Here is a 14,359-nt window from a genome sequence, read left to right on the forward strand (position 1 = left end):
GATCGTAAGAAATTACTATGAAGACCTATATGCTAAGAAATTTGAAAACCTAGATGAAATGGACACATTTCTAGAAAAATATAATCTTCCAAAACTGACTGAAGAAGAAGCAGAAAACCTGAACAGACCAATATCAGCAAAGGAAATTGAAGCAGTCATCAAGAAACTCCCATCACACAAAAGCCCTGGACCAGATGGTTTCACAGGAGATTTCTACAAAGCATTTAAGGAAGAACTAACCCCTATCCTTCACAGACTATTCGAAAAAATCCAAACTGATGGAAGACTCCCAAACTCTTTTTATGAAGCCAACATCATCCTAATCCCAAAACCAGATAAAGACACAACGAAGAAAGAAAACTTCAGGCCAATATCGCTGATGAACATAGACGCTAAAATTCTCAACAAAATATTAGCAAACCGCATCCAGCAATATATTAAAAAGATCATCCACCATGACCAAGTGGGATTCATCCCAGGGATGCAAGGATGGTACAATATTCGCAAATCAATAAACATAATACATCACATCAACAACAGCAAAGACAAAAATCACATGATCATATCAATAGATGCGGAAAAAGCATTCCATAAGATACAGCACCCATTTCTGATAAAAACACTCAGCAAAGTGGGAATAAAGGGAGCAGTCCTCAACATAATTAAGGCCATATATGAGAGACCTACAGCCAACATCACATTCAATGGACAAAAACTTAGAGCTTTCCCACTAAGATCAGGAACAAGACAAGGATGCCCTCTCTCACCACTCCTATTCAACATAGTATTGGAAGTCCTAGCCACAGCAATCAGACAAGAAAAAGCAATAAAAGGCATCCAAATTGGAAAGGAGGAAATGAAACTGTCACTGTTTGCAGACGACATGATAGTGTACATGGAAAACCCTATAGACTCCACTCAAAAACTACTCGACCTAATAAATGAATTTGGCAAAATAGCTGGATACAGAGTCAATACCCAGAAATCAAAGGCATTCCTGTACACCAACAACGAAACTGCAGAAACACAAATCAGGAAAAAAATCCCATTCGATATAGCAACAAGAAAAATAAAGTACCTAGGAATAAACCTAACCAAGGAGGTAAAAGACCTGTACTCAGAAAACTACACAACACTGAAGAAAGAAATTAAGGAAGATACAAACAAATGGAAGCATGTACCATGTTCATGGATTGGAAGAATTAACATCATCAAAATGGCCATACTACCCAAAGCAATTTATAGATTCAATGCAATCCCTATTAGAGTACCCATGACATATTTCACAGATATAGAACAAACATTGCAGAAATTCATATGGAACCATAAACGACCTCGAATAGCAGCAGCAATTTTGAGAAAGAAGGACAAAGCAGGAGGTATCACAATACCTGATATCAAACTGTATTACAAGGCCACGGTAATCAAAACAGCCTGGTACTGGCATAAAAACAGGCTCATAGACCAATGGAACAGAATAGAGAGCCCAGAAATAAACTCAAATCTATACGATCAATTAATATTTGACAAAGGAGGCAGGAGCATAAAATGGAGCAAAAACAGTCTCTTCAACAGATGGTGTTGGGAGATCTGGACAGCTACGTGCAAAAAAATGAAACTCGATCACCAACTTACGCCATACACGAAAATAAACTCAAGATGGATAAAAGACTTAAATATAAGCCGTAACACCATAAAAGTCCTTGAGGAAAACATTGGCAGGAAAATCTCAGACATTCCACGCAGCAACATCCTCACAGACACATCCCCTAAAGCAAGGGACATAAAGGAAAGAATAAACAAATGGGACCTCATCAAAATAAAAAGCTTCTGCATGGCTAAAGAAAACAGCACCAAATTACAAAGAGAACCAACAGTATGGGAAAGCATATTTGCCAATGATACCTCAGACAAGGGCCTGATCTCCAAAATATATAAAGAACTCACACGACTCCACTCCAGGAAGACAAACAACCCAATTAAAAAATGGGCAAAGGACTTGAACAGACACTTCTCCAAGGAAGACATACAGAAGGCCCAGAGACATATGAAAAGATGCTCAGCATCACTAGCCATCAGAGAGATGCAAATTAAAACCACAATGAGGTATCATCTCACACCAGTCAGAATGGCCAACATAAACAAATCCACAAACAAATGTTGGAGAGGATGCGGAGAAAAGGGAACCCTCGTGCACTGTTGGTGGGAATGCAGACTGGTGAGGCCACTGTGGAAAACAATATGGAATTTCCTCAGAAAACTAAAAATGGAACTGCCCTTTGACCCAGTAATTCCGCTGCTGGGATTATACCCTAAGAACACTGAAACACCAATCCAAAAGAATCTGTGCACCCCAATGTTCATAGCAGCACAATTTACAATAGCCAAATACTGGAAGCAACCGAAGTGCCCATCAGCAAACGAGTGGATCCAAAAACTATGGTATATTTACACAATGGAATTCTACGCAGCAGAGAGAAAGAAGGAGCTTATACCCTTTGCAACAGCATGGATGAAACTGGAGAGCATTATGCTAAGTGAAATAAGCCAGGAAGTGAGGGACAAATACCATATGATCTCACCTTTAACTGGAACATAAGCAATAGAAGGAAAAAGCAAACAAAATATAACCAGAGACATTGAAGTTAAGAACAATGTAACAATAGCAAGGGCGGGGGTGGGGGGTGGGGGCGGGGACAGTGGGTAGAGGGGATTACAGGAACTACTATAAAGGACACATGAACAAATCCAAGGGGGAGGGTGGAGAGGGGGGAGGGAAGTGGGTTCACCTGGGGTGGGGTGAAGGGATGGGGGAAAAGGCATACAACTGTAATTAAATAACAATAAATAAATTAAAAAAAAAAAATAGCTGAGTCAGTATCAAATGAGTGGTCTTTAAGATAAAAAAAATATTCTTAGAGGTAAAGAGGGTCATTACAAAAATAAATACAATGATTTAATTCATTATAGATATAATTTTTAACTCTTTGCAGCTAATAACATAGCTTCGAAAGATATAAAACAAAAATGAACAGATACACAAGGACAGATATCAGTGGGAGATTTTAATGTCTTTTTCTCAGTAAATGACGAAGTGATAAAAAATTAAAAAGAACATGGAATATTTAAAGGACATAATTTTAAAAATTAATAAAATAGACACATCTAGAACACAACACCCAACATTTAAAGAACAGTGTGACACAGTTTTTTTCAAGCATGTATGAGACATTTTCAAAAACTGATTACATATAGGGTCATAAAGAAAATCTCAACAAGTTCTAAGACTGTTATCAGGCAAACAGCATTTCTCACCAACAATGCAACCAGTAGCAAAAAGATGAATATAAATAACCATATGTTTGGAAATTCAAAAATATGTCTCTAAATAAATCATGACTCAATGAAGGAATCATAGTGGAAATTGGAATAAATTTCTAATGAAAAAATTAAGTAAAGCAATTTCCTGATACAATACTTGTTATACTTTTTAGTGTATGTAAGGGTGATGCAAAATAATAAGTATTTATTAACACTGTGTTTTACACATAAATGTGTATCTTAAAATTATAAAATGGTTTACTTTTATTTAACATTTACCTTGCACATTCACTTGGTTCCTCTGTGGCATTCTTCAGTAAAATATTTATGAGGTAATGCTAAAAAAAAGAAATTAAGTAAAATAAAAACTTTTGTTTAGTAGTTGGTTTCCTACATGTTCTGACTGTGTTCCAGGCAGTTGAGGGCTACTTAAGGACCAAGGACCTCTGGAAAGGCTCCCATTAGGGAGAACCTGGGGGAAGGAAACAAGGAGGCTTGGGGAGAGTCCTCTGGGCAATCATGCTAGCCTACAGAGCAGAGTTTCTGAGTATACAATAAAAAGCTAGCAAAAAAATGAGACTTCTAGATAGGAAAATCTTGGTTTTCTTTTACTTTATTTTTCAGTATATTTTATTAATTATGCTATTACAGTTGTACCAAATTTTCTCCCCTTTATTCCCCTCTGCCCTTCAACCCCCTCCCACCCAGTATCCTACCTCCAACACCACAGTACATGTCTATGGGTCGTACATATAAGTTCTTTGACTTCTACATTTCCTATACTATTCTTAATGTTCCCCTGTCTATTTTCTACCTACCATTTATGCTACTTATTCTCTGTACTTGTTTCTGTTTCTTCCCACTCTCCCTCCCCACTGATAACCCTCCATGTGATCTCCATTTCTGTGATTCTGTTCCTGTTCTAGTTGTTTGCTTAAGTTGGTCGGAGTTCTTTTTTAGGTTCAGTTGTTAATACTTGTGAGTTTGTTGTCATTTTACTGTTCATAGTTTTGATCATCTTCTTATTCTTACATAAGTCCCTTTAACATTTCATATAATAAGGGCTTGGCGATGATGAACTCCTTTAACTTGACCTTGTCTGGGAAGCACTTTATCTGCCCTTCCCTTCTAAATGACAGCTTTGTTGGAGAGAGTAATCTTGGATGCAGGTCCTGGCCTTTCATGACTTTGAATACTTCTTTTCAGCCCCTTTTTGCCTGCAAGGTTTCTTTTGAGAAATCAACTGATAGTCATATGGGCACTCCTTTGTAGGTAACTGTCTTTAATTGGATTATATATTGTACACTGAATTATTGACTGTAATTATGTACTATAGATAGATTAGGCTGATCAATTTTGGGATTTGGAAAGCACTTTCTTTTTTGCCCCAAAGTCAGGGGAGGAGAGAACAAATGCTTACTTTTATTATCCAAGGAATAATTTGGAATTTCAAATTATTTGTGTAATTTAATCAGGCCACGATGAAATAGAATATTTAGCTTATTTCAATTATTTCTTATAAATTCATTTGCTGCACTAATGCAGCATAATTAAATTAAGAAAATAATTACCAAGAATGGTTTATTACATAATTATGACCATAGGCCTCATAAACAGATCTAATAAAAAACACCTGAAGAACCTATCAGTTATAACTGGAGTATACTCTGAATCTCATACATTTAATCCCCCTAAAACAGCTTTCTGAAAAACAAAACTACTGAAACTTTTAAATAATATAGCAAAACTTTCAGGTGTAATTAGGTCACTATGTAATAATGGAAGAGATAACCATAGAGCTACAATTATTAAATGCTAAACTTGAGATTTAGTCAAATGCATTATGTACCTTGACATCTTCAGTTCCTGTAGTGACTTCACTAACTTCTGGCACAGACTGCAGCAAAGGGATCTCCTGGTAGGTATTTGGAAAGCAGACGAGAGAGCCGAGAATGGTGAGAGCTTCTGAACGAGGTGCCTACACACAAAAAAGTGAAACACATTTTACTTTCTGTAAGTTAGAAACTTTAGATAGGAGTTATGTTTTACTTTTTCACGCTTTTGAAAGGAAATCTTTATAATTATTTTACCTTAGATTAAAAATATCAAACAATGCCTGGTTATTTTCCCCCAGGTGAATACTTAAGCAACACAGGTTTGAAAAAGCAAATGAAAAAGCAAATGAAAAATTTGAAAAAAATAAAAAAGCAAATGAAAAATGAAAAAGCCTAAATGAAAAAGCAAATTTCCAAGGAATAGAAAATATCACTGTACTCAAATCTAAAGAAGCACTGTGAAAACTGACCTGCAGATTCATTCAGAGTCAGAAAAGCAAATGACTCAGTCATAATTGTTTTACCTTTTTTTCTTTTTAGTCTTATGTTCTTGACAAAGAAGAGTATATGATACCAATTTAATATTACTTTTCCTGTAAAGAAAGTTAATGAAAATTCATAAGGAAGAAAAGTCAGGCTAACTATCAGCAGGTAGAGAGAGAAGACATCATTTACCAAATTTATTGAACTACTTTGCAAAATACAGTGTCTGACTGTATTTTGTATCCAGTGAGATACAAAATCACTCGTTTCTCATTACTGCACTTAGGTATATATTAAAGGAGGCATTTCACTAGATTTCAATTCAGCCAATACTAACTAGCAGCTATGATTAGCCAAGAATGGGGGCAGGCACCATAAAGGTATGTCATCCATCTATTCACCTCTGCCTGTCTTCTATTATCTAATTATTACAACTACTGTAGCTAACACTTAAGGAGTTCTCATTCTGCTAGGCACTGTTCTAAGTGCTATACAAGCACTTCGTCATAGAATACCCTCAATAACCCATAAGTAGATACTGTTATCATTTCCATTTTACAGGTGAGAAAACTGAGGCTTAGAGAAATTAGTTTTTCAAGTGACAAACCCTGATTTGAAATGAGGCCATCTAACTCTAGGGTCCACACTGGGCCTATACTGTTGAACACTTGAGTACAAAATTAAAGAGAGCTTCCCTCCCTCAGAGACAAGGGGTGTGGTTTCTGGGATGGGGGAGAAAAGGCAAATAATACCTATATTCAATTCAATGAAGAAGTGGTGCTATGAGAGCCACACACTGGGGATATCATCAGAGCCCATTACATTCATTTTTCACCTGTCTTGGTTCTGATCAGTACTTAATAAAAGACAACCTAGGTCTTTACGGGACTTCTGAACAAGATGGAGGTGTAGGTAGACACACCGTACCTACTTGCACAACCAAAAGAAGGACAACAACAATTTAAAAATAGAAAACAACCAGAACTGACAGAAAATCGAACTGTATGGAAGTCTGACAACCAAGGAGATAAAGAAAAAACATTCATCCAAACTGGTAGGAGAGGCGAAGATGGGCAGCTGGGCAGACAGGACTTGCAGCAAGGCAGTGGCTGGCAGACCCAGGGAGATGGTGGATTGTGGAGTCGGGTGGGCAAACCTGCAGCTGGTAGTGAGGCAGCAGCTGGTAGACCTGGTGACAGACCACACAACCCAGAGTTCCAGCATGGGGAAATAAAGCCTTAAACCCCTGATTGAAAACACCTGTGGGGGTTGAGGCAGCAGCAGGAGGAACTCCCAGCCTCACAGGACAGGTTGTTGGAGAGATCCACAGGGTTCTAGAACATGCACAAACCCACTCACCCTGGAATCAGCACCAGAAGGGCCCAATTTGATTGTGGGTAGCAGAGGGAGTGACTAAAACCCAGCAGAGAGCGAAGCAAGCACCATTGCTCCCTATTGGACCCCTCCCCCACATACAGCATCACAGTGCAGCAACAAGCGTTACCCTGCCCTGGTGAATACCTAAGGCTCCACCCCTTCACGTAACAGGTGCGCCAAGACAAAAAAGTTGGCCCAAATATCAAAGCTCCAGAAAAAATACAACTAAGCGACACAGAGCCAACCTATCAGATACACAGTTCAAAACACTGGTAATCAGGAAGCTCACAGAATTGGTTGAATTTGGTCACAAATTAGATGAAAAAATGAAAGCTATGCTAAGAGAAACAAAGGAAAATGTACAGGGAACTGATAGTGATGGGAAGGAAATTGGAACTCAAATCAACAGTGTGGACCAGAAGGAAGAAACATCCAACCAGAAAAGAATGAAGAAACAAGAATTCGGAAAAATGAGGAGAGGTTTAGGAACCTCCAGGACATCTTTAAACATTCCAACATCCAAATTATAGGGGTACCAGAAGGAGAAGAGGAAGAACAAAAAATTGAAAACTTATTTGAACAAATAATGAAGAAGACCTTCCCCAATCTGGCAAAGGAAATAGACTTCCAGGAAGTCCAGGAAGTCTAGGAAGCTCAGAGTCCCAAAGAAGCTGAACCCAAGGAGGAACACACCAAGGCACATCATAATTACATTACCCAAGATTAAACAGAAGAAGAGAATCTTAGAAGCAGTGAGAAAAGGACACAGTTACCTACAAAGGAGTTCCCATAAGACTGTCAGCTGATTTCTCCAAAGAGACCTTACAGGCAAGAAAGGGCTGGAAAGAAGTATTCTAAGTCATGAAAGCCAAGGACCTCCATCCAAGATTATTGTATCCAGCAAAGCTATCATTTAGAATGGAAGGGTAAATAAAGTGTTTCCCAGATAAGGTCAAGTTAAAGGAGTTCATCATCACCAAGCCCTTATTATATGAAATGTTAAAGGGATTTATCTAAGAAAAAGAAGATAAAAAATATGAAGAGTAAAAATGACAGCAAACTCCCAGTTATTAACAACCACACCTAAAAGAAAAACAAAAGCAAACGAAGCAAACAACTAGAACAGGAACGGAACCACAGAAATGGAGATCACATAGAGGGTTATCAATAGGGGAGTGGGAGGGGGAGAGAGGGGGTAAAGGTACAGAGAATAAGTAGCATAAATGGTAGGTACAAAATAGACAGGGGGAAGGTAAGAATAGTATAGGAAATGTAGAAGTCAAAGAAATTATATGTATGACCCATGGACATGAACTTTAGGGAGGGAATGTGGGATGGAGGGGGTGTGCGGGATGGAGTGGAGTGAAGGTGGGTAAATGGGACAACTGTAATAGCATAATCAATAAAATATAGTAAAAAAAGAAAAAAGACAACATAAAACACACAGATAGGTGTCCAACCTTTTGGTGTCTCTGTGCAATATTGGAAGAAGAGTTGTCTTAGGCCACACATTAAATACATTGTGACACGTAATCACAAAAAAAATCTAATAATATTTTAAGTAAAGTTAGGATTTTGTGTAGGGCCACAGGTTGGACACCCCTGGATAGGAACCAAGATGAGGTAATAATTTGTTCTTCTCAGGATGGTTAGAAAACATTAAAAGAAACTGCCGTATATACTATAGTGGAGTAGGAGTCATCCGGACAGGTGGAGAGTAAGTGTGAGGTGCAAAGGCAAGAGGCATGTTGCACACAGTGACAATGGAAAAGGCAAAGGCACTCAGGGCACCCACAGAACTGTAAAAGGTACCAGGTGCACAAGGCCCGGAGAACATGCAAGTGTGCTTGGAGGGGCTGGGGTTACTGTAGCAGGAGGAGTCTGAGAAAGGCATCAGGGGTGCCTGGGAAGAGATCCACAAGCCACGTGGCACAGTTCTCATCTCATTGTATCTGAGGAGTGATGCCATCAGACTCCTAACCCCAGCACGAGTGTGACATGAATAGATCCTATCAGGAAGAGGAGAGTAGCATTCAGTCACTGAAGTATAGTGTAGGCAAGCGCAATGACAGCCCTGAGGGGCAATGGCATAGGGGATGAAGATTCTCCATCTTTAATGTGTTATTTCATTAATCAACACAAAGATTTGAGACTACTATAGCAGAATGTTAAGATCTGCTCACGTCAGTCAGTGAGTACACAGCTTCTTGTTACATGACTTCCACAATGCAAAACTCAATGGTCACCATCCAGGCCTTACCTCACCTGACTCTTTAGTGGCAATGAATGTAAGTTGACAGCTCACTAGTACATGGGAAACACTTTAATCATTTGGCCTATGGGACACCATTTTATTGGTTCCCAAGGATATCTGACAATCCCCATGCTGGAACTTTTCATTTCCTCAGGATCTAAATACTGGGATTCTAAGTGCAGTTCCTTGCCCTCTTCTCTCTCAGATATATACTCACTCCAAGGGATATCTAAACCCGTGGATTTAAATGCCTCCAACATGTTCCTTACTCCCCAACATATCTCTCTAGCCAAGACTGCCTTCCTGAAGTCCAGATTTGTAGATACAACTACCTGTATGAATGACATCTCCACTAGGGGCTCAAGAATGCAGCTCACTCTGACAAGCTCCACCTTACCACAGAACTCTGTAATTCTATGTAATACCACCCGCCTCCATTGCTCTGTCCTCTTGTCTGCTACCTTTACTTTCATTTTTATGTTAAGAAAAACTTTAAACATAAAAGAAGAAAAAATACTGTATCTATACACCCGACACCTAGATTTAAGATTTTACCCCCCTTGAAGTATATATCATGTTCACACTAGCCAAAGCAAGCTATAGATTCCATGCAACTCCTATTAAAACACCAACAACATATTTCATAGATTTAGAACAAGTATTCCAAAAATTTGTATGGAACCAAAAAAATCCCCAAGTAGCCTCAGCAATCTTAATTAAGAAGAACAAAGTTGGAGGTATCACAATACCTGATATCAAGCCATACTAAAAGTACACTGTAATCAGAACAGCCTGGTACTGGCATAAGAACAGGCATATAGATCAATGAAAAAGAACAGAGAATCCAGAAATTAGCCCATGTCTTCATGATCAATTACTATTTGACAGGGAGTCAAGAACATACAGTGGAGTAAAGAGTGTCTTCAATAAATGGTGTTGGAAAAGTGGACAGGTACCTGCCAAAAAAATGAAACTAGGTCAACAACTTACAGCATACAAAAAGATAAACTCAAAATGGATAAAAGACTTAAAAGTAAGTCACCACACCATAAAAATCCTAGACAAAAACACAGTCAGTAATATCTCAGACATCTCTCATAGCAATGTGTTTGCTGATACATCTCCTAGGGGAAAAGAAATAAAAAAATAAACAAACAAATGGGACTATATCAAACTAAAAAGTTTCTGCACAGCAAAAGAAACCATCAACAAAATGAAAAGGGAATCCACTCTATGGAAGAGCATATTTGCCAATGACACACCTGATAAGGAGATAATATCCAAAATTTATAAAGAACTCAGAGTACTTAACACCAAAACCACAAAAAACCCAATTAAAAAATGGGCAAAGGACCTGAATAGACACTTCTCCAAAGAGGGCATATAAATGCCAACAGACATATGAAAAAATGCTTAACATCACTAATCATCAGAGAAATGCAAATTAAAACCATAATGAGATATCACCTCATGCATGCCAGAATGGCTATCATCAATAAATCAACAAGCAACAAGTGCTGGTGAGGATGTGGAGAAAAGGGGAATGCTCATGTACTATTTGTGGGAAGGCAGACTTGTGCAGCCACTGTGGAAAACAGTATGGAGTTTCCTTAAAAAATTAAAAATGGAACTGCCTTTTGACCCAGTGATCTCACTCCTGAAGATATATCCTAAGATGATGATGATGATGATAATAATTTAAAATTTTTTTTAATTACAAAAGATTTTACCACTCTTACCTCATCTATTTCCTTTTCACTTCAAGATTTAAAATTCACTTAAAAGATTCCACTTTCAGTATTTTAAAGCAAATTCAAGATTGTATCATTTAACCTGTTTTCTGGCATCCCTGCTTTTTTTTTTTTCTCAATCATCACTTCCTGTTGCATTATGTATTCATTTAATGTTTGTATCCTTCAAGAAGGCAGGGTTTTTGACAGTCTTCAACACTTCTCTATCCCAGTGGATGCTCAATAAATACTGCCTTGAGGTAAGGGGTGGCTGCTGCTGTCCTCATTTACTGGATGAACACTGATCACCTTTCAGACTTCTACTTCAGCATCACTTCTTCCATGAAGACTTTCCTAATGTGTGGCTTCCCCTCCAACTTTTACCAAGCAGAATTAATTATTCCTATATTGGTGCTCCTCTGGGTTCTGGATATGATTTTACTGTGGCTGCTAGAAACTTATGTGCAAATATTAATACTTAGTTTACCTATCTGATTCTAAGAGTACGGATCCTGTCATACTCATCTAGATCAGGTCCTGGCTCACAGCAGGTCCATGGTGTTTCTCAAATAGACTTCCTCTGTCATCCTTCACTAACTGTCCCTCTTCCCACCAGTCTCAGTGAAGACTTTAAGTTGATTCTTTTCCCTAAGTAGCCTTAAGTACTACCCAGTGTGTGAGTCTGGCTTGCATTGTGGACTTTTAGATGCTAAACTACAGAACAATTAAATACAAAATATTCCATCTTAAAGAAAATAGAGTTGTTGCACAGCTTAATTCAAAGAATGTAGTAAATCTAGATAATTTTTTTTTACCTAAGCACTGGGCCTATGATGAATCCCAATTTTCATACAGTAGAAATGAGGCCCCTGTGCTTAAGTATATGGTCCAAGGATAACTAATACAAGGCTATAGGGGGACTGAATCCAGACCAGGCTCTACAGAGCTCCAGAGTCAAGAATAGAAAGAGAATTATATGTAATATTCTATCCTTTGTGCACCCCACAATTCATCTGTTCTGTTGTTGATGAATATCTGGATTGGTTCTAGGTTTCAGCTATTACAAATAATGTTTGCTGAGCACAGGCTTCTACCCATCTTCTGTGACCTGTATACGCATCTCTCTTTCCCTCACTGCCTCAGCAGGACAGGTACTTTGGACTTGTAATTAACGTGCTAACTGAAAATTTTGACTGAGCAGGTGTGTCACATCTAAACACCTCTCAGCAGTTCCCCTATAATTTTAATCTTCAATTTTAAACTGAGAGAGTAATTCAAAGACTTATTGTTCCTTTAGTAATTCTTAAATTCTCATTCTCTCTCCCCCTTGGAAGGCTACTATAATAGTTCATCTAGCCAAAAGAGAAATTTTCACAAAGAATGAACACCATTCATATTACTCTAGAAAGGGTGCCAGCATTTTTATTAAAAATTCTCACAGCAAGTAAAAAAAAAATAGTATGATTTTTCTTCTCATATCCTGTAAGTTTTTCAATGTTGATATGAATGGCTGAAAATAAATTTGAAGTTCTTTGAGAATGATTTTCCTAAAATCTTTTTCAGAAATGAAGTATTTAAAGTTGTCATAGTCTTCAGAGAAAAATAGCTAAACAAATTCAACATTTTTCTTCCTTTTTTCCTTCCCTCATCCCTACCCTTTGCTTTTTAATTTAGCCTTATAAGAAAAAATTAGTGCATGAAAATAGCAGTATGATATACCAGTTATACAATGTATTAAAAAGCAATTTAACTTAAAACTCAGTGTTGGAGTCTGAAATTAGGCACAGAAGAAATAAGAGAGAAAATGTAATAATGTGTCAAACAAAATTCAGGTGGCTAGATATACCTATTGATTTCAATATGAGTCCCTTGCAAACAGTCAAGCCAATTTTTAAGAAAAATTTCCATCTGATTTTATTTTCAAATACACTTAAAAAACAACACTACTACTTTCTGTGGGGATGATAAATATCAGTATTAGCAAATCCAAATCTAATTTTACAAAAATTACTATTTGTAGTTTGGGGTAGGTATATTTATTTTTTGGTAATATATATTAAGTGGCTTTAATTACACTACAACTGTAAGGTAACTAACACAAAACCACAGAACTGAAACTTTGCTACAGCTGCATGGACTTGGGCCTTTTCTGGCTGAACACATTTTGAAAAAACTGGATGCCCACTCCAGAGCTATGCCAATGAAATTTGTTCAGAAGTAAAGTTCTGAAGTGGGGACTCACCGGTGTACCTTGCAGCTGACAGATAGCAGGCAAGACATGTCCATTATGAAGTAGTTACAGACTAATTCACAAAAGTTACCATTACTGTTTCTAGAAAGAAGAAGTTAAGAAATTCCTTGAACTAGAAAGGTGTCAGAAGGACCCTGGCAGGTCAGGTAGGTGAGACATCATTAATAATCATGGTTGGCTTCTACACAGTGGTAGCAAAATATTTCTGACTGTAATCTCAGGCAAATTATAGATAAATGAAAAAGGCCAGTAATCATACCCTAAGATTAATAAACAGAACTTCAAAATAAACCACATGATGGTTGTGCTTGCAGCGGGGTTTCACAAGGCAAGGCATACAGATTTTTTTCTTCCCAAGTCTGGCATACAGAGCAGCTCTTATGGCCATTTCAAAAACCTCCCTCACTCCATCTTTGGTCTTTACTGATAAACATTCCATGTATCTAAAGGCACCAATCCTGTTTGCCATATTTCTGCCTTCCTCTGATTTTATTGGCTCCTCCTTCATCTTGACTAACTCCCACCTTGTATGCTCATCATTCCAAAGATCCTCCTTGTTCCCAACCAGGATGATGGGCATGCTGGGACAGAAATGCTTGACTTCCAGAGTCCATTTTTATGGGATGTTTTCTAAACTATCAGGGCTGTCAATGGAGAAACACATCAGTATAACATCAGTGTCTGGGTAGGAGAGAAGCCTCAAGCAACCATAATCTTGCTGCCCAGCTGTGTCCCACAAAGCCAACTCCACTTCAGTATCTGCCACACAGTTCTCAAACACTGTAGGTGCATACATGTCTTGAAGCTGGTCCTTGCTAAAAACAATGAGCAAGCAAGTCTTGCCACAGGTTCCACCACCAACCATCACCAATTTCTTCCAGATGGTAGCCATTATTTACAAAGGTGCTGTAAGATTCACCACCTACCTGTATGGCAGAAGTTCTACAAAGTGCCTTGAACTTCTGATAAAAGGCACTCAGGCAACCACTCTGGCTCTGGCTCTGGCTCCCACCTCTCTGCACTGAGGATGCTTGTTAGTGAGTCACAAGCTTGGAGACTAGGGTGGGTGGCTGAGGAGTGGGTGGCTGACTAAAGAGAGAACCCATAG

The 14,359-nt window shown here is 38.2% G+C and overlaps 1 protein-coding gene and 1 pseudogene across 4 annotated transcripts in view; both read right to left on the reverse strand.

Moving 5' to 3' along the window:
* The window catches only part of RALGAPA2 (Ral GTPase activating protein catalytic subunit alpha 2), a 374,904-nt gene that overhangs the window by 158,173 nt on the left and 202,372 nt on the right, over positions 1 to 14,359 (reverse strand). For all 4 annotated transcript variants that reach the window (XR_006655322.3, XR_006655321.3, XM_024559518.4 and 1 more), the window contains exons 25-26: positions 5,171 to 5,299; positions 3,601 to 3,659 (exon numbers count right to left, since the gene is read on the reverse strand). Coding sequence is in view for 2 of the 4 variants with exons in the window: in XM_024559518.4 (XP_024415286.1) it covers positions 3,601 to 3,659; positions 5,171 to 5,299 (188 nt within the window). In the remaining 2 variants the exon portion in view is untranslated. The remainder of the gene's footprint in view (positions 1 to 3,600; positions 3,660 to 5,170; positions 5,300 to 14,359) is intronic.
* Positions 13,431 to 14,143, reverse strand: LOC112303945 (transforming protein RhoA pseudogene; annotated as a pseudogene).

The sequence above is a fragment of the Desmodus rotundus genome, chromosome 6 (genome assembly GCF_022682495.2).
Source record: "Desmodus rotundus isolate HL8 chromosome 6, HLdesRot8A.1, whole genome shotgun sequence".
Taxonomy (NCBI): domain Eukaryota; kingdom Metazoa; phylum Chordata; class Mammalia; order Chiroptera; family Phyllostomidae; genus Desmodus; species Desmodus rotundus.